Source organism: Pelecanus crispus, chromosome 4 (assembly GCF_030463565.1).
Source record: "Pelecanus crispus isolate bPelCri1 chromosome 4, bPelCri1.pri, whole genome shotgun sequence".
NCBI lineage: Eukaryota > Metazoa > Chordata > Aves > Pelecaniformes > Pelecanidae > Pelecanus > Pelecanus crispus.
In genome coordinates this window covers 20,131,983-20,150,903 of record NC_134646.1, presented here as the reverse complement: position 1 = coordinate 20,150,903, position 18,921 = coordinate 20,131,983, and the positions used below count along the sequence as shown (strand labels likewise).

The following is an 18,921-nucleotide window of genomic DNA, read 5'->3' as shown; positions in this document are numbered from 1 at the left end:
ACCCTAGTGCACCACTGTATTTTCACTGATCCCTGCTGCTTCTTTTATGGCAATACGGCAGTCTAAACAAACTCTCCAGATTACTCTGTTTTAATAGTTACTTGGGACTGAAACATTTACTTCATTTTTGAAGTCTTCCAGACATGCCTGCTGTTCTTTGCTGCCTCTCTCTCTTTCTCCTTCCCACTCTGTTGTATCCCAGAAGGGGAAGGAGTTGCAAAGTCCTGAGGCTGCGAAGTCAAATCTTTTTGTGAGAACTTAGAAGAAGTTCCAGTTCTAATGAACTCTTTGGTGCTCCCTGAAGTAGGAACTAACCTAACTACCAGTGCTTAATCTCTCTCATTGAATATTTTAAGTATTTTAAAAAAAAACTGTTGTAATAGAAAACATGATTAGCAGGTTTACTGATAGTACATATTTACATCAATATCTGATGATTACCATTATTTTGTTTAATAAAAATTTCTGTAAATGTTTCTTTTCATAGAGATGGTCATGCAGTGCTTCCAAAATCCAAAAGCCCCGATAGCTCGAATCCATGGCCAATGAAAGCTAATGGTAAGATTTGCTTGCTTACTTATTGCAAGTGAAATGCACGTGTTTATAAAAATGAAGGAATGATATGGGCCTTAAGATACCATCCTAGTCCAGTGGCTGCACTAGAACTCTACTTACTGACATGAGCTCCAGCAGGTGTTTGCTTGATCGTTTTTATAAAAGCAAAGGGATTCAACAAAACCATAGGCTCTTTATGATTCCATTTCTGTTCTAGTTTAGAAATTCTCTCTAATATCAAGCCTAAGTCTTTCAAGGAGTTAAAAAAATCAAAAATCATTAAATTGATTATCATTGTTGTAATTGTTATGAAGAATAATAATGTTCTATTTGTTTCCTCTGACCAGGCATAAAAATACGAACTTGTTACATTTGAAAGGGCTTCAGGTCTCCCATTGGTCTTCTCTTTCTCAAGACCAAAGGAGCCCAAATTGATTTTATTGCTCCCCTTCAGTTTGTTTACATCTTGCTGTTTTCCTCTTCAGGTGTGGTGCTTCTGGTCACACAGTATTGAGTGAGGCTCACCAGTGCCAAGCAGGCAGGAAGAATTATTTCCAGGGTTGTGTAGACAGCATTCCTGTTAATACATCCTGAGTGAGATTAACTGCCTTTTGCTAAATAGTTCCTTGTTCATTCACTTAGACTCAGGATCCTTCACCCACCTACATTTGCTTCTGTACAGAGCAACTGCTTATGCAGTTACTTACCATCTTACGCATTTGCTTTTTCTTTGAAATGTGGCACTTTGCATTTGTCTTGATTCATCATAGTCTTGTTTTTCATGCTTCCTTTAATGTATCTAGGTTTTGAGTATTGATCTTGCCTTATGAAATTATTGCAACTCTTACAGTTTAGTGTTGCTCACATATTTTCTAGGTATGGTACGCATTTTGTTTCAAAAAACTTAGTCAAGATGTTCATTAGGAACAAGCCCTGTAACCAAATCTTGGAAGACCGCACTTAAAACTCCCTTCCTGTAGATGACTTGTCATGCATAGGTTCATAAGAAGATACAAGGTTACTCTTAGCCTTCAGTTATTTCATCTACAAGTTTCTTTGTAAAAGTGTAATGTATATGAAAATCCAGAACTTCACTAGTAACTAGGTATATAGCATCTACTGGTTCCACTTTGTCTCATTTATTATACCAGTAATGGGATGTCTAGGATAGGTGGTGGTCTCTGATACTGCAGTATTACTCTTTTCTTTACCAAGAAGGGAAAGGTACCTTTGAACAACGACCCAGATGTCAGATGATGTTTAAGCAAACAAAAAAAACCAAACCAAACCAAAACAAAAATTTAATGGCAGGTGATTTTGGGATTGTATTTTGTACATTTCAAGGGAAAGGGAATCTTGCCCTGTTTCCCAAAGGTGCGTGTTTTCACTGTGTGTTGTTAAGCTATTTATCAACATTTCTCTTTGCTTAGAGTTGGTTACTTGTATTAGCATTCACACTTTCTGATCCCATTGAATGTAACATTCAAAAAGCCATTATAAATTGTAGTCCATCAGATAGATGTAAGTTTGGCAATGCCTAGTAACCAGGCAGGCAGAAATGTTATTAATTTCATAAAATAATATTAAATACCTTGATAGTTTTATAAAAATAATTGATGTGGGCTAATTTAATTTCTGGGGAAAAGTTGCTGTGAAGTTGTTTTTTTCCCATTTTTGTTTAGGCTGTTCCTGTGGTGATCCGTGTGATAAAATAGAAAAGACAACTGATGCTTATGGGCCCAAGGTAAATATTCCTCTGTTGTGCCTGTTATCATTAACCAGAGAAAAGGATCTACTTTACACATGTTTTTAAAATAAATAAATAAATTAAACAGTTAATGAAAGTATGCAAACCCACTGTTGTCAGTTGATGTGAATAAGTAGTGGTCATAAAAAAACAACTTGCATATTTATTATTTGCTCTTTTCATGTGAAACTTCTAACACACTTAAAAGCTGCCCACCCATCATCCAGCTATCTCAGTGAGAATACGATACAAATAGGGTTATTTGTTGCTAAGTGGAGCAGTGAACTTTTTAAGGGTAGCTTCCTGCTTCAACAAATGGCCAGACTCTTTAAGAGTTAATTTGTACTGTTCTTCGCTTTCTTAGATAAATGGCAGTGGCATCCTAGGATCTTCTCAGGCAAATAAACAAAACAATATCCATCACACAAAAGGACTAACGAGTCTCTCAGGATCTGGAGATGCACCTTCCCTTGGCTTTACCAATCAGATGTCAGATTTTTCTAAACACAGTGACAAATCAGGTAAGAGGAGGTGAGATGGGGGACAGCATTATTCAGTCTTTAGTGTACAAATACAAAAGAATCAAGGCATTGTCGAATAGGCTGAAAAAAGTCGATGTTAGGCTGGCAGTCAATTTTAGAAGATCATCTCCAAGTCATGTGCTCTGCTTTAGAGGAGTTAGTTGATGTTGGAAGTAGATTTATGGAAATTGGATTCTGTGTTAGAGAGAAATGAAGGAAAGCCATGATAACAGCTAGAAATAATGTCATGTTGTCTGGCCTTTTAATCCCCCCCCAACATTCTATATTGGGAAAATTTGTCATTTGATACTATTTCTCTTTAGAAACAGAGGTTCCAGATGATGAGTATTATGATGAGGATGATCACAATGAAGTTGTCCAGTATCTGTTGGATGTTGTAGATGAGGAAGCCCAGAACCTCTTAAATCATCATAATGCGACTTCAGAGGCTCAGAGACTTCTACATCTCAAGAAGACTGCATCAGATGATCACCTGCCAGGTAACATGAGCCATTAAAAAAGCTATCATTAACAGCAAACTACTTCTTGAAACAAGGTGCCAAGTAAGCAATTGGTTTGGCAGGAGGGAGAGTTGACATTGAATTCATGTGTGAACTGGAAGTTTCCCAAGTAGAACACAGACAAGTAGTTGCTGATTCCAGTGAACTTCAGATTCAATTTAATAAGTCAAGCTCTGGTTTGATAAATCGGAATTTTGCCTTAAGTAATCTGGGAAAATTAATCCCATTCTGGAATTGTCTCTTGAGTGGAATTCGTGTTGATTAGGTACCTGGTTCTGCAGCTACAGTCATGTTGAAATGCTGAAGCGTTTCAGCACTTCGTTGATTGCAGGTTGCACGACTTGGAAATGTGTTGAGATCTCTCAACACCAAACAATTTGCCAACCTGCTTTGTCTCTTTTAGAAAAACTGGTTTTTTTCAGTACCTGCTTCTGTCTGTACACCTTTCTTTTCCTTCATTCTATCTCCTCAGCTCCAGTTGTTATTAACTGAAATTGTGGCCTTTCAGTACTTAAAGGGAGCCTATAGGAAAGATGGGGACAATCTTTTTAGCGAGGCCTGTTGTGACAGGACAAGGAGTAATGTTATTAAACTAAAGGAGGGTAGATTCAGACTGGATATAAGGAAGATATTTTTTACAATGAGGGTGGTGAAGCACTGGAATGGGTTGCCCAGGGAGGTAGTGGAGGCCCCATCCCTAGAAACGTTGAAGGTCAGGTTGGATGGGGCTCTGAGCAACGTGATCTAGTTAAAGCTGTCCCTGCTCACTGCAGGGGGGTTGGGCTAGATGACCTCTAAAGGTCCCTTCCAACCCAAAGCATTCTATGATTCTATGAAATTTAGCATGGAGTAGGATTTAGAGTTCCTTTGTGGTGTCACACTATGTATGTATGCTCCAGAAGTTCAAGCAAGATGCTTGCTACTCCTGTAGAGGTTCCTTCTAGAACTCAAGATATACCTTCCAAAATTATAATTATTTCAGCTCTTTTGCTGCTCTTCAAGTTCATTGGGTCATTGTCATTAGTCATTACATTAGAAATCAGGGAATACTGAGGTGTTCCAGGTGCTAGGACTCAGCTGAGGAATATCATTGGAGCTCCACTACTTCCAATCTTATAGCTAGGATCTGGCCTTTGCAACTGAAGATTAATTGAATCCATAAGATACGGCAGCAGGAAACTACTGTAGCAGACAGATGCAAGTCAGATTTTATCCAGCACATCTTAATTAGGTCTTGTTAATACAAAGAGCAAGTAAAATCCTGGTTTAGACATACTGCTGGTCTAAATGTAACTGAATTGCAGAAACAGTATTGACATGGGAATCTGATAACTTACTAGCACTAGCCTGTCTATCCATTATGCTGTGGCACAGATATTCTGTTAGCTATGCAAACAACCTCACACGTAATGACAGCTGTTCCAGTTAAAAAAGAAAGAAGCCTGAACTCTGATTATCCTGTACAGTAAGACCTCTTTTCCAACACACCGGTAGAAAGGACTTAAAAGATGTTTCTTGGTTTTTCTGGCACCTGTATTCCTTGTGTAGTGCCAGACAACTGTAACAGGATTCACATCTGTGAGAAGGTGACTCCTGGGCATCTTTTGATGTATTTATGCTGTATCTCCTGATTTTCCTGTTCCAGTAGAGATGAATGGAAAGCTGACAGAGGACAAGTCTGAAGACACAGACTGTGATGGGTCATCTTTACCTGAAGATTTTTCAGAGGTGGGATGGCAAGAAGCTGGCAGACATTTGTCTGCTGATTTTGCTTTCTCAGGCACTCTTTCAATTTATTATTTTCCTTATTGGCATAGAACTTGTGGAAATAACTTTACATGTCTTTTAAATGAAAACATCTTTGTCAGTAGTAGCTGTAAATGATGTACAAACATTTATTTTTAAAATAGTGTATGATTATCATAAATTACGTAAGAGAACAAAGCACAGAGTTATTTTACACTGTTTCTCATATAAAGCCCAACAGCTTTTTTACAAAAAGGGTGATAATAAACTACCTTGTTAATGTTATTTCAGACATTTAATCTGAAAGATTTCCTTGATTCCTGCTCAAAGAAGGGAAGCAGTCACAGTGAATGCTGTGTAGACTTAACTCTCCAAAATATAAATTTGAGATTCCTTTTCTTCCCACTTTTTGCTAGGATATGTTCATTAACTTGAGTAACTTCTATATGTGGTTTACCCTACATTATTGCATGTCCTGTTTTACATAAGTCACTAGATGCCCAGGTTTTGCCTCATATTTCAATTCAGCAGAAATTTGTCTGTCCAGCACATCCTGACTGTTGCAGCTTCCTGTCCAGTTAGTAGAGCTGAGAGTCAAATCAGGAGTCTGGCTCTGTGTCAGCGTGCTCTATGAGATCCACAAGTAAAATTCTCCGAGTATGGTAGTGGAACCTTGCAAGCTGGCCTAATAAGTATAAATGGTTTTGTAGAGTTTTTCTTTAAAGGAGGATTGAAATGCCGCCTTCTCTGCTGAATCTTCATTGTCTGTTGAGGAGGGTGTATATAGGAGCACCTGTCATTTAGAGGTAAAGCCCTGTTCTGTCTTATATAGGAATGGTGGCTTGACAGGCAGAAGTTTTTACTATCAAACTTACCTCATAAAGGGTTTTTAAGTATTAGAAATAAAAAAAGTGAACTGGAGGAAAATTAGATGGCTCTACTGCTGCTGTGAGTCAGGAGTGATTTTAAGATAGCTTTTTGGCTTTGTTACAGTAGAGCCTCTTTCCAAGTTCTTGGTGTTCTTGTCCTCTGTTATTTTGGGTTAATGAGATGTCTAAAAGAGGAAAGTCTGTCATTATGTGCTGCTTTGAACTTAGTACCCTTCAGAAATAGTCCATGTAATTATTAATTGTTTAAAATTTACAGTGGATGAGTGTTATAACTTCGTCTTTTAATGTGTTTTGAAATATTTCTTCAACTAGCCAACACATGTAAATGGCTGTGAAGACTATTGTGAAGTAAAAGCTGTGACAGAAAGGTAAGATTTCTCTTCTAGTGTTGCTTGAAAGCAGACCTATGAAGTCTGAAACTCTGAAGAGGGATATGTTATAATGAGAGAAAAACAAACAAACAAAATAACCCACCCCCAAACCAAAACAAACCCAATAATATCTGTGCAGTGTCTTGTTGAATTGCTCTCTTGTCTATTCTTGTTATTTAAAAAGTTATAATGGGCCTGAATACTAGTTCAGCTTTATGTGGTTTACTATGCCCTAGTTTTATTTATTACTTTGATATGTGGTTACAACAAGTAACTGGGCTGTGTTCAAATGGCTCCAAATAACTTAATTTGCATTGTACACACGATTTGGTACTTGCATGTGAAGAAAACGCTCCAACAATGCTGTCTTCATTTTGCATCTTTACAAGCTTCATTAATGTTACTTCTTCTGGTTTCACAGCACAGAAACTAAACCGTATAGTTCCACTGGTTCATCTGTTCCCATTTGGGTGCTTGGGGCTTATTTTTTTACATGGAAAACAAATGATATGCCTGGCCAAGTTGCTAGCTGTCCCTTTGAGCCACCTTGAATTTTGGAAATTCCCAAGATCGTTTTTCTTTGAAATAATTTTAGTCCTTAGTCTAAGTGAAGCTTCAGTCAAAGTGTATATACTTCTTTTTGTGTTTTGATTAAGTTTCTGGGAAGTTTTGGGTTGAGACTTAGCACAAACAGCGACATTATGACTAAAATACTTAATACATTTATTACCATCTTCAACAAAGCTAGAAAACTTGCAATTGAACATAGATATTCTAGTGTATAGGTGGTGAATTACGTGAATGGTACAAATCTGCTGTTGGATGTTACTTGACTGCTTAGCCTTTGAAAATTAATTGCAGTGATAGTTATTACTAGATTCATGTCTTCCTGGCTCTTTTTCCACTGTTACATTTTTCAAATCCCCACTGGGGATTTAAAAAAGGAAAAATATGGTGGGTTTTTGAGATTACTAGTATGGATCCAGCCTGGAAATACTTGTAGGTATAAATTACTTTCTGGTGATTTTTTTTATTAGATTGCACATGTTGGTTATTTCTAGGTGTTCCTTCTTACTTCCATACCTTGTCCTCTTACAGATCTCCTCCACAACCTCCCTTGAGTCAAGCAGACGAAGATGAAATCACATGGGGAAGTGATGAACTGCCGATTGAATCAGTCAGCCAGGAACATGTAAATAAAGGCAAGAACTTTAACAAATAATCAGTGGAAAACTGAGTACCAATGGACAAAATCTCAGAAGTGAATTTTCAAATGTCCTGGATATGTTTTAAGGGTGTAATGACAGGTGTAACGAGAAATATAACAGCTCAGCAGCCCACTGGAAAGGATCTTTACGACTTTCTGTAATAAATGTGTGAGAGTTAAAAGGAACAGGTATTGGCAGCGTTGTGCCTGTAGTTGTAGTAGGGTTGAAACCAGCTGAGATGCCTTCTTCCGTACTATCTATCTGACAAAAGCTGTAACAATATAGATGTTTGACTGTGATCAGATCTATGTGTATTATGTGCTTCACATACCAGCTACTCCATGCTCAAATTAGGCAATATTTTTTCTTTATCTTGACTTTCATTCTTCCACTGCTGCTCAGTGTGGCAGAGTGGAACACTACTTGATACATTTGGCAGAATCTAGTCTTTACTTTCTGAGATAGCATTAGAAATGTCAGTTACTGAAATTCATATACAGCAGCCTTTGGTCTGCATTCATTCAAAAAGGATAATCTGTGTAAACCTTTAGACTAAGTAGATTTAGGACACTTTTGATTGCGGTATCAGAGAGACTCTTGGTTTATTAATTTTGTTGTGCTTCAGAGAAACACTGAAAGCCTGATAGAAAACAAGCTTTACTGAAAAACAAACAAACAGAAAAAACCTTATTTAACACATCTTACAATTACCACTTGGAAGACATGTCGAGTATGAGTGCTAAAAACAGTCACAGGCTGTGATATTTAAGTGGAGAGTTCTGAATTCATCCCCGTGTGTATTCATCAATTTTGTAGGTTACTGTGTGAAGAACTTACATTTAAGATGTGTTTGAAGTTTGTTTCAGTGTATTTATTGGAAGTTCAGGAGAATACTCCCTTTGGTTCCTGGATTCTTCAAAGCTGATTTTGTGTCATACTAGTTTTGTTAGTTAATTTGGTTTTGCCTGTCAAACTGAGAGGGCATCTGTATGGAGACATTCTAGAGAAAACAGGTAGTACGGTGGTGAACAGGAACAAGGAAATCCAACATTGCACTACAGTTTGTTTCCCTAGTTTTAGCTATTTATGTATTTATTTATATCAGTCAGTCTTGTTCTTCTGCTAGATTTCCCTTTAGTGACAAATGAAGAGATCTCTGCACTCCCTACTGTGAGTGTGCTCCCTGGAGGCAAGTACTCAGGAGCCAAATTGAAGTCGGTGATCAGGATGTTGCGTGGATTGCTGGAACAGGGAGTCCCTTCTAAAGAGATTGAAGTGAGTAACTATTTGTCCTTTAAAGTCCTTTTTTTCTAGTATGAAACAGTTAGAAATAGAATGGCTGGTTCATCACTGCCTTAAATACCACAGCTCTTTAATTTGCAGCTCTAAAGGGATGAAAAGACTTCTTTTACCAAAGAATTCTCTCCCTTCCCCCCACTAGCTGCTGAGAAGTAAGGTTCGTCTGAACTGGGAATTCAGTTCAAAAGTGTGTTTACATCATTCTTTCTTCTGGTAAATTACCAAGTGAATATGACCTTAACAAGCATAGACAAGGTAAATAAAGGCTTCGAAGTCTAGCTGCAGAATGTGAAAACAGCCTGTCTAAGTCTTAAGACTTAACCATGTTACAGGGTCTCTTTTTTGGGAGAAGGAGATAAAAATACTTACTGGATAGCATATTTTTTTATTTTGTTTCATTTTCTTAGCTGTATGAAATTAGATTCCTGCCTGTGACTGAATTATTTTGCATATCCACATAAGGATATTTTTTTAATGATTCTGTCTGTTGACTTGGTTACATAACTGCTCTTAATGTTACCATCCAGCACTTCCTAATTATACGTGTAATTGTTCCTCTACAGAACCTTCAGGAGTTAAAACCTTTGGATCAGTGTTTGATTGGACAAGCAAAGGAGAATAGGAAAAAGAACAGATATAAAAACATACTTCCTTGTAAGTCCTAACTAATCGGAAGTTCACTGTTGATATTTTGTCACCGCCTGTATGGTCAGAATTGGATCAGAAGTGGGATGGGGTTTGATTCCCAATCCTGGTTCTGCTATTGAGTCAGGGGAAAAAAAATCTGCCACTCCTTTTCTACACATTTAAAGCAAGCACTTATAAAGCAGTTTAAGATCAGTGAACAATAGACTACTGTAGTAGGTAGGGGATGGATGTTCACAGATTCTTCAGTTGTTTCAGCAGATCCTCTGTCTTAAATGAGATATGCATATGGAGCCAGACAAGATTTTTTCAGTTTTACCCATGTAAAATTGGAAAAACAGATATCTATACTATTGTCAGTAAATTTCCTGCAAGAAAATTCTGTTTGTTAGGTGGGAGATGTGTGGAGAAGTGAGAACTGACAAAGGTTAGTTCTGAGTGAGAAATACTCAGCCACAGTTTCAGAGGTGCTGCAGTTCAGATTGCCCATCCTGTCTTTCTGCTGATTTAGATTTCTCCCCTAGCCATCTTTTTCTTTATTCAAAAAGAAGTACTGATTAGTATCGTAAAGCAAGTGTTGTAGTGATGTCTATTTTTTTAAATAAGATCTGGAAACATCTGTGGAGATAAGTGCTATGTGAGTGTGTAAGGCTCAGCATCTCTAATTGTGTGAAGGTCTAATTATGTGCGCACATAACATTGAAGTATTTTTGTTGTGTGGGAATTGCAGATGATACCACTAGAGTACCTCTTGGGATTGAAGGTGGATACATCAATGCCAGCTTCATTCGCATGCCAGTGGGGAATGAAGAGTTTGTTTACATTGCATGTCAAGGACCTCTCCCTACTACTGTAGCAGATTTCTGGCAAATGGTTTGGGAGCAGAACTGTACTGTGATTGCCATGATGACTCAGGAGGTTGAAGGAGAAAAGATAAAATGCCAACGTTACTGGCCAGATGTACTCAATAAAACCACCATGATAAATGATAGACTACGGCTTGCTCTTGTAAGACTCCAGCAGCTGAAGGGCTTTATCATTAGAGTGCTGGAGCTGGAAGACATTCAGGTAAGTGAATCTAATTCTGCATGCTGAGAATTTTTTTCTGAGTGGTGGCATTTTTATCCTCATACTTCTGGCTTGCCTGCTTTCAGTCACAATGTCTACATCGAGAGGTAACCCAGGGCTTCTCCTCTTTGCCCAGTGATCATTACTGGGCAACTCTTCCTCACTGCAGCTTGTGCTACTCTGTGAACTTCATAGGAGAAGGCTGTTGGGCCAGGAGATGATTTCATTATGCCAATGAGACTCTAAATTTTGGCTCCCTAGGTGCCTTTGGCCACAGAAACATATATAGGGATATGAAATTCACTGATAATTTCAGTCTGGCCGGTTCATTCCTCTGTGTGATCAGCTCAGTCTGCACAGTGAACCTTATACTATTCAGTTACTTGCTAGTTCTTTTCAGTTTAGCTCATTGTTTCTCTTGTTTTATTGAATTACAGAACGCCTTCATTGGGCAAATCCCTCTCTTCTAAGACTGTTTCCTTTGGGAACTTACCTTTTGTCTTTTTATTCTTTTCATGTGTTACATTTTGTTGTTGTTGTTGTTTTTAAACCTCAGACAGGTGAAGTACGGCACATTTCCCATCTGAACTTCATTGCCTGGCCTGACCATGACACCCCTTCTCAACCAGATGACCTGCTTACTTTTATCTCCTACATGCGGCATGTCCACAAATCGGGACCTATCATAACTCACTGCAGTGCAGGCATTGGACGATCGGGGACCCTTATTTGTATAGATGTTGTTCTAGGGTTAATCAGCAAAGACCTTGATGTGAGTACCCAAGAGGATGGATTAAGCTGTGCTTTTGACTTGCAGGAAATGTGTTCCATTGGATCTATTCAGTTGTTTAAAGAATATGTCATGCTTTTGAGAGTAGCATGCTGGCTGCTTAATGTGACATAAATCAGGGTGTAAAACAGCAGTACCTGTGAAATGTTTCTTTGTTGATGATCCTGGGGGGAAGAGCTCTAATATCCGCTGGTTCTTGGGTTAGCTCAGGGAATCTTGTTAAGTGTCCTGTTTGACACCTCAGGAGACCAACATTGTTAGGTGCCACTTGAGATGTTCTAGGGTATGTTGCAAGGACATCTCCTACCATAGCAGACTTCAGGCTTATGGCTTGGGAACAACAGTGTGTTGCCATGATGACTTAGGCAATTGAAGGAAAAGTTAAAATGCCTGCCTTACCTGGCTGAATGTACTCAGTGGAGCTATGGTGTTAAATGTTATTAGGGCTGAGAGTTGTGGCACTTGGTCAGTCAGAGATCTTTGAACTGTTGGAGGACAGCTAGAAGCCAACCAGAGTACCTGTTTAGGCAATTGAATCAAAAACTCAGTGTACAAACATCTCGGCTGGAGATGAGGGTATGTAAATTCACTTTTCCAGCACAATCAGGGATATGCTTTCTAAGGTGATCCACAGGAGGGTGCTAGCTTCCTTATTTTTATGTCCTTCAGTGGCCTGGTGTAGCAAATCTTTCTGTGAATTTGTAGAGATGAGCTATGTCATGCTTAGCTCAGTGAGGTTTCTCAGCACCCATGTTTCCTTTATATGCTTGTATGCCTTTTTTGAATGTTTAACTTGCTGTTTGTTTTGGTAGTTTGACATCTCAGACCTGGTGCGCACGATGCGTCTGCAGAGACATGGGATGGTTCAGACAGAGGTGAGTCTGGCTTCCCCAGGTATAGCTAAAGGAAAGACACTGGAATTCTAACTCTGATGTGCCAGGAAACTTTCTGTGATGCACACAGTGATTGTCTTTGTACACTCTAATGCAACATTTGTGTCATGAGAATTAAATCAGATGCATACCACTGAGTAGCAGTACATATTTAAGTTATAAATGCATGCCATTTTATAACATGCTGTGCTGTTTTGATCTGTGGTTAAAAGTGGGGAGGAGGGGCAAAGTTGGGAGTTTTTGTCTTCAAAAGCATGTGTTACAGAGGAAATTGGCTGAGCTTTTTTGGCTAAAAATTGCATTATAAACTGAAGAGAAGGCCTAACTGCTATGAATCACTGATACTACCAAAGATGTCTTGAAATCTCCTTTGGGGATGTATTCAACCAGAAGTTAAATGAATGCTTTAGGAATAATCTAGATCTAGAGCTAATTAACTTTATCTTAGAGATGGGCATCACAAGGTCTTGTTAAAATCTGCGCTTTTTCTTTGAATGTGAAGGAATTGTCAAGTCATATTTTAAAAAAAAAAAAAACACACAACCAAAAACCCCCCCAAAACAACCCACAAACCTAAAACCAAACCATAAAACTATCAGCCCCACCTCACACCCCAAAACATGTATTAGACCCCACACCTGTATCACTGAGATTAAGATAAGAAGTTGCACTGTTGTCTGAATTCTGTATTACTTGGCATTGATGCAAGACCTTGAAATTCACTTGCTATCTTCATGTCTACTTACATAAGGTACTTACTCCGCTTGAGGTGGTTTTGGTGTGAAAGGAGGATAAATGTCCCATATAAAGATATATCTTAAGTGGCAGGGGAGTACCTGTATTTGTTTTAAGTTGGGGTTGCGTATTTCTCCACAGTGCGTTATTTTTGTTTTGTTTTGTGGGTTTTTTTATTTAACTGTAGAAATAGTATTGAAATCAAGTGCTGTGCAGGTGAGAGTGAACTGTTTAGGTGGTGCAAGCATTTTTCACGTGTTCTGTGACTTCCTTTCCCTTGCAGGATCAGTACATTTTCTGCTATCAAGTTGTCCTTTATGTTCTGAATCACCTCCAACATGAAGAACAACAGAGAGGCAAATAAAATACTGAAGCAGAAGTGCTTTTAAAATAAGGAAGCAAGGAGGTCTAGAGGCTCTCGCATGTTTTCTTTGTTCTGCCAATAGTTTTCCAGTCCCTTTCTTCAGCTGCTGTCAAACCTATAAAGTCTCTCCATCATTCCTAATAAGGTATATAGTTATAAGGAAAAGGGATAGCTCATACAATACCACTAATGTCTTTAGCCCCATGGACACATATGTGAGATTTTTGTATAACAGTAAATAATATTTAATAAAGCTGCATTTTTGAAATAAAAATATTTTAATTTAAAAAAAAAAACCACAGTAAAGAAGAAGAAAAAGGTAATCTTATAATACCTCCTGCAGTTCTGTAACTGTTTGGGGGTATTTGTTTCTTACAGGGTGGGGGGATGGGAAGGATGAAGCAGTGTTTTTATCCTGGCAAACTTTATTACAAAGAAATCTTACTAGTCTCTTTTAAAAGCCTGTTTATGGCACAGAATTGTTGCCCTTTTAGTACAATTACAGCTATTTTATAGAGGGTATCTTGAAATCAGCATTTAAGCTTTAAGAGATGCCTGTTAGCATAAGGATAGTACTGACTGTTTTCTGTAAGTATCACAGTTAATAATGTTTAATTCATAGAGTTTTGTGTATATATTTATATACTTTTACAAAAAAAGCTGAATTATCAGGTGTCTAATGTTATAACTGATTAGGCATCTCCACTCTGTAAATAAAAAATACACCTGAAGTACGCTGATCAGTGGGTCTGGGTATTCTTGTGTCTTTGTGACTGATTTTTCTTGGCCTTACATGGCATCCTTCATTATGGTTGCTGCACTACTTAAGAAATTTGAAACAAAAGGGCTGTGCATGTTTTAAATTTTCAGTGTCCTTCTGTTCTTCATTGTCCATTTGAAAAAACATACAGAACTGTGCGTTACTTTCTGGGGGAAAGGTGGAAATATTCCACACTATGGTGAAAGGAAGAGGATGTTTTCCTTCCCTCCTTGTTTTTCAGCATACCTGGGCATTGAGACCTGTATTATGGGGTTTTTGGGTGTGTTTGCACTTGGATACTATGGCAGTGATCTGACAACAATGTAAACTACTCTGCTTAAAGCAACAAGGTTTGAGGTTGGAGGCAGAATATTGGGTTCTGAGTAACTTGTGGTTTAGTGATACTGTGAACAGTCAAAACTGTTCTGAAAGGAAATCTTCATTTTATGCTATATGGGAACCTTGGATGATGAATAACTGCCATCAGCCAGCACAGGGACCATTCGAGGGTTTGAGCAGAATTCCTGTCCCACCAAGTCCTTATCAGAACTGAAGCTTGTGACTTGTGCTCTTAGGAAGGGTACAAGACTACTAATTCGACAGCATTCTGTATTGTAATGATTGAAGTAAGTTCAGAGGTCTGTGATTATCCAAGGTTTTCACCCTTCAAAATAGTAGCCCACAGTGTTCTGGTGTCCCAAAACTGAAACAGTCACTGTCTTGCTTGTTTAATGGTATTCTAGCTAGCAATAGCATGACTTAAAAAAGGGAAAGAGCCTTTTTCACTGTCATAATAATACTATAATTTTTATTCCCTCCAGCATACCAGCACAGTTGAAGAATTGTGCCTTTTTCAGATCAGTGTAGTTTGAGGAAGGAAAATTAATTCTGCGTAGATAGAAGCAGAGGCAATTTGACTAGCCATGTTGACAGTACACCTATATGAAGGAGCTTTAAAGTGAAGACAGAAGATTTTCAGGACTACAGTTGTCAACAGGCAAAGTAAGTAAACGCAGCTAGTTGATACACTGCTGCTACTGTTTTAACATAAACAGTGAGTTCAGAGGATTTGGGTATGTCTGGTTTTTAGAAACAAAAAAATGGTTATGGTAACTAGACAGTATGATTATGGTTAAGGCAGTTGAGTTCTTCCTTTAGATGTTTTCAGATACATGCCAAACAATGTAGAAACAAGAACTGATTTTTGTATACAATGCTACATGAAGCCCACTTTGCTACAAAGCAAACAATTTGCATCAGATCACAGCTTATGGGAAACACAAATCAGTACAAGATTCCAGGATTTGCTGCTTGTCCTCATAAATATGAAGATCTATGGTATGGTATACCCAATTTCCTTTTAATGATGGGCACATAGAAAAGCAGAAGATAATTAACTGGTCCTAGAATCATAGAATGCTTTGGTTTGGAAGGGACCTTTAGAGATCACCTAGCTCATCCCCCCTGCAGTGAGCAGGGACAGCTTTAACCAGATCACGTTGCTCAGAGCCCCATCCAACCTGACCTTCAACATTTCTAGGGATGGGGCTTCCACTGCCTCCCTGGGCAACCTATTCCAGTGCTTGACCACCCTCATTGTAAAAAATATCTTCCTTATATCCACTCTAAACCTATCCTCCTTTAGTTTAAAACCATTACTCCTTGTCCTGTCACAACAGGCCTTGCTACAAAGATTGTCCCCATAAAAAGGTTGTCCCCACCTAACCTCCCCGTCCTGCCCCAGGCAGACTTTTCAGTTTCTTAGATGATTATGCTTGGAGAAGGTGAGCACATAATTAGCGAATAAAGAGAAGGAAGAAGACCTGTCTATTCACCCTGCCAATGTTTACATATTGTATTGGACCCCAACCCCAGAAGTCTAGCTGGGAAACCCAGCTATCCCTACTCACTTATTAACTGTATTTTAACTCTTTTTAAGAAACAGGGTCTTATGGAGCAAAGCATCCTTCCTTTGTCTGAATAAAAAAGGATAAATGTGGCCCTTCTACATCTGCCTTCAATCTATTTGATCCAGCTCTTTCTATCTGAAATCATCCTCCCAGTACCATCAGTATGTAGCTGAAAACAAGGTCATGCAGGAATAATAGGGAGTTCCTACACTGAAGTTTTCTTGGCCAAACTCCTGATTACCCTGTCTTTATGATAAAACAGATGGGCCCCAATGGGAAGCATTCAGATGTTTCTAAGTCATGCATGTATGGTGAAAGGTGGCATTGGCCTCTTTTGAGAAGTGGTCTGAATTTCTTTGGGTTTTTGTCTCAACCTTGAGGAATTGGATATCTAATAAAGATGGAGTGCTCCCTAGTCTGCTAGTTGTTGAAGACACTGGGAGAGTGTCTGTTTTCTGCTAAGCAGGTGGAGCTTGCCATCTGTGATACTTGACATGGTCAGTTTGGTTGAAATAGACTCCACAGTTCAAAAATTATTACAAGAAAATGGACATGCTTATGCAGTTTGATTGCTTAAGCTTCGTTTCTGTGGGGAACCTGGTTGGAAATATGTACCGATACTCATCTTTTTCTCCACAGGTTTAGGCTACCTAAAATTTGTATGCCTCCTTTGTAGAAATTAGAAGAAAAATTACTCGGAAACTAGTTCCTTGAATGGAAAAAAATGCTGTTTGCTTTCTTAGTATGCTGACTATATAATTTCCAGGGGGAAAGAAATCTTGAGTGGCTTTTTTTCCCCTCCTTTTTTTTTTTTTTTTCTTTAGAACTGTGATGTCTTGCTGAGTAAGCAACCAGGACATGCTCCAGCTGAAAAGGATTTTCCTTTTTATAGGTATCTGATTTTCAGCAGGAAGTTTACCAGACTAGGGGGAAAAAACTGATCTATGACCCATTATGGTTCTAATTAAAGAACTGTTGTGTGTGTTAACCCAAGAGGGAAAGGATCCTTTTTTTTTTTTTCTTCCAGCCAGAATTAGCTGACAGAAGCATATATGCTTTGCTACATAAGCAGCCTTGTGCCATTAGTCGTTTATCATACCTTTGTTTTTTCTTGCTGGTCTTTGCCTATGCAAGAGAAGAGCAATAGCCTACAGAGGAATTCCAGTTGCTCCTTGGAGACTGTTTTGAGGGCTCATTCCTGTTGCTCCTTGAATGCTTCTAAGCAGCCTCTTCCTTTACAACTTAATGTCCTTCTAAAACTGGCTATCTGGGGGAAAATAAGTACTTAAGAATGATTGAAAAGTTTGCTGTATGTAGGGAATGCTTTCCTTTATCACATGTCCGGTGTTTTGCAGGAGGGTCCTGAAAGGTGGTAGGAAAAGTTTTGCATGTCTCCTTTAAGTAAGTGGAAGCAGGCTCATAACTGGGGTGTGGGCCTGTATTTCTGTTACAGCACTTGTACGTCATCCTCTGATGGTGCGAGCCCAAATAGAGACCCGTTCTCATGGGTCTTCAGGTGATTCTGGAGCTGCAAAAAGTCTTCTGTCTGTATGATGAGGCGGGACTTAGGATGACAATGAAAGATGACATGGGACAAATCTTGGGAGCTGGACAACTCTTTCTGTGAGGTCAACTACATTGTAGTAAAGGTGTTCTGTAGTGACTCTGCATATGTGGCAGAAGCCGGTGTAATAGCAACCCCTGCAAACCTCTTAAGGCACAAGATAATAGTTGGGCCAGGATGAGTAATGGGTATGATTAACAGTGTAGAAGAAATTTTAATCCAAGCTTTGAAGGTTCAAAACCAGCTGACTTGCAGGTGGTAGAATCCTTACAAAGTGCTTCTGACTTCCTCCATGTTTAAAAAAAAAAAAAAAAAAAGACAACTCCTCCTCTTCCGCTGGGAAACCAAAGCAGCTTGGCCCCTTGTATATGCTAGCAACTTCCTAGTTCATGTCATCTCAGTATTTCTCACGTAAGTGAACACGCTTTTAATATGCATGAAGTCTGTGATGTCTTTTCTGCAGTACCCAGGGGTACAGAAACCTATGAGCTGATGGCCAGATTTTGTTAATGGAATGGAAGGCACTTTGCTAACATTCAAGAATGTGAGCCATCATCAGGATGCAAGTTTGAATTTATGACATGCGGTCAAGGCAGAACAAAGCTAGGGGCAAACATCAAGTAGTTTGTGGCTGTTAACATGGCTGAAGTAGAGAATCTGTTCTGTGCTGCCTTCCTAGTGCAGTTGATCTTGGTCAGCTGAAGGGTAAACTCAGGGAAATGTTACTCATCATTGAAGCAGCTTTTAGAGGACAGTGTAGCAAGGACTCTGAATATTAAAGGCATAGAGTTCTGTGGGGTTTCTGTGGTATATTACTTCATTTTACCTGTGATACAAGTGTCCAATGTAATCAGCAGCTGTTTTCACATAAAGTGTGAAAAAAGTGTATGTACCTGTTGATTAAAGGGGAGAAGAAATGCACTAAAGAAAAAAAAAAGCGTATCAGTGAAACAGAGAAATGCTTGATACACAGCGGTATACAATACATCTCCATTGCTGAATTTAGACTGTCTTTTTGTCTAGAAGTTGAAATAGCAGATCGATGCATTCCCCATTGTAATGTTTCAAAATCACACTTGATACAAGGCAAAAGAAAGCAAATAAACCCAACAACAATGAAAAGAGGTCTGCATTTGTCCGAAGGTGAGTCAAAGATGCTGTCAGATATAAGGGTCTGTAGAAGATGATGCACCTTTTGATTCATGGATGATCTCCTAGAAGCATGTTTGGATCCTCTTTAAGAATCCCAGAGCAGAAGTGGTGCGGAACTCAGAGGGCCTGGCACCTGGTCATCAACAGTAGCATGGCAGACAGGTGGCTTAGAAATCATGATT

At 38.8% G+C, this 18,921-nt stretch overlaps 1 protein-coding gene across 1 annotated transcript in view; it reads left to right on the top strand.

Moving 5' to 3' along the window:
• The window catches only part of PTPN13 (protein tyrosine phosphatase non-receptor type 13), a 101,369-nt gene extending 88,016 nt beyond the window's left edge, over positions 1-13,353 (top strand). The window contains exons 35-47 of the mRNA XM_075708877.1: positions 488-558; positions 2,238-2,299; positions 2,667-2,823; positions 3,147-3,323; positions 4,990-5,072; positions 6,293-6,348; positions 7,450-7,553; positions 8,686-8,834; positions 9,422-9,512; positions 10,234-10,571; positions 11,128-11,343; positions 12,174-12,236; positions 13,273-13,353. Of these exons, the coding sequence (XP_075564992.1) occupies positions 488-558; positions 2,238-2,299; positions 2,667-2,823; positions 3,147-3,323; positions 4,990-5,072; positions 6,293-6,348; positions 7,450-7,553; positions 8,686-8,834; positions 9,422-9,512; positions 10,234-10,571; positions 11,128-11,343; positions 12,174-12,236; positions 13,273-13,353 (1,648 nt within the window). The remainder of the gene's footprint in view (positions 1-487; positions 559-2,237; positions 2,300-2,666; positions 2,824-3,146; positions 3,324-4,989; positions 5,073-6,292; positions 6,349-7,449; positions 7,554-8,685; positions 8,835-9,421; positions 9,513-10,233; positions 10,572-11,127; positions 11,344-12,173; positions 12,237-13,272) is intronic.
• Positions 13,354-18,921: the final 5,568 nt, after the last annotated feature.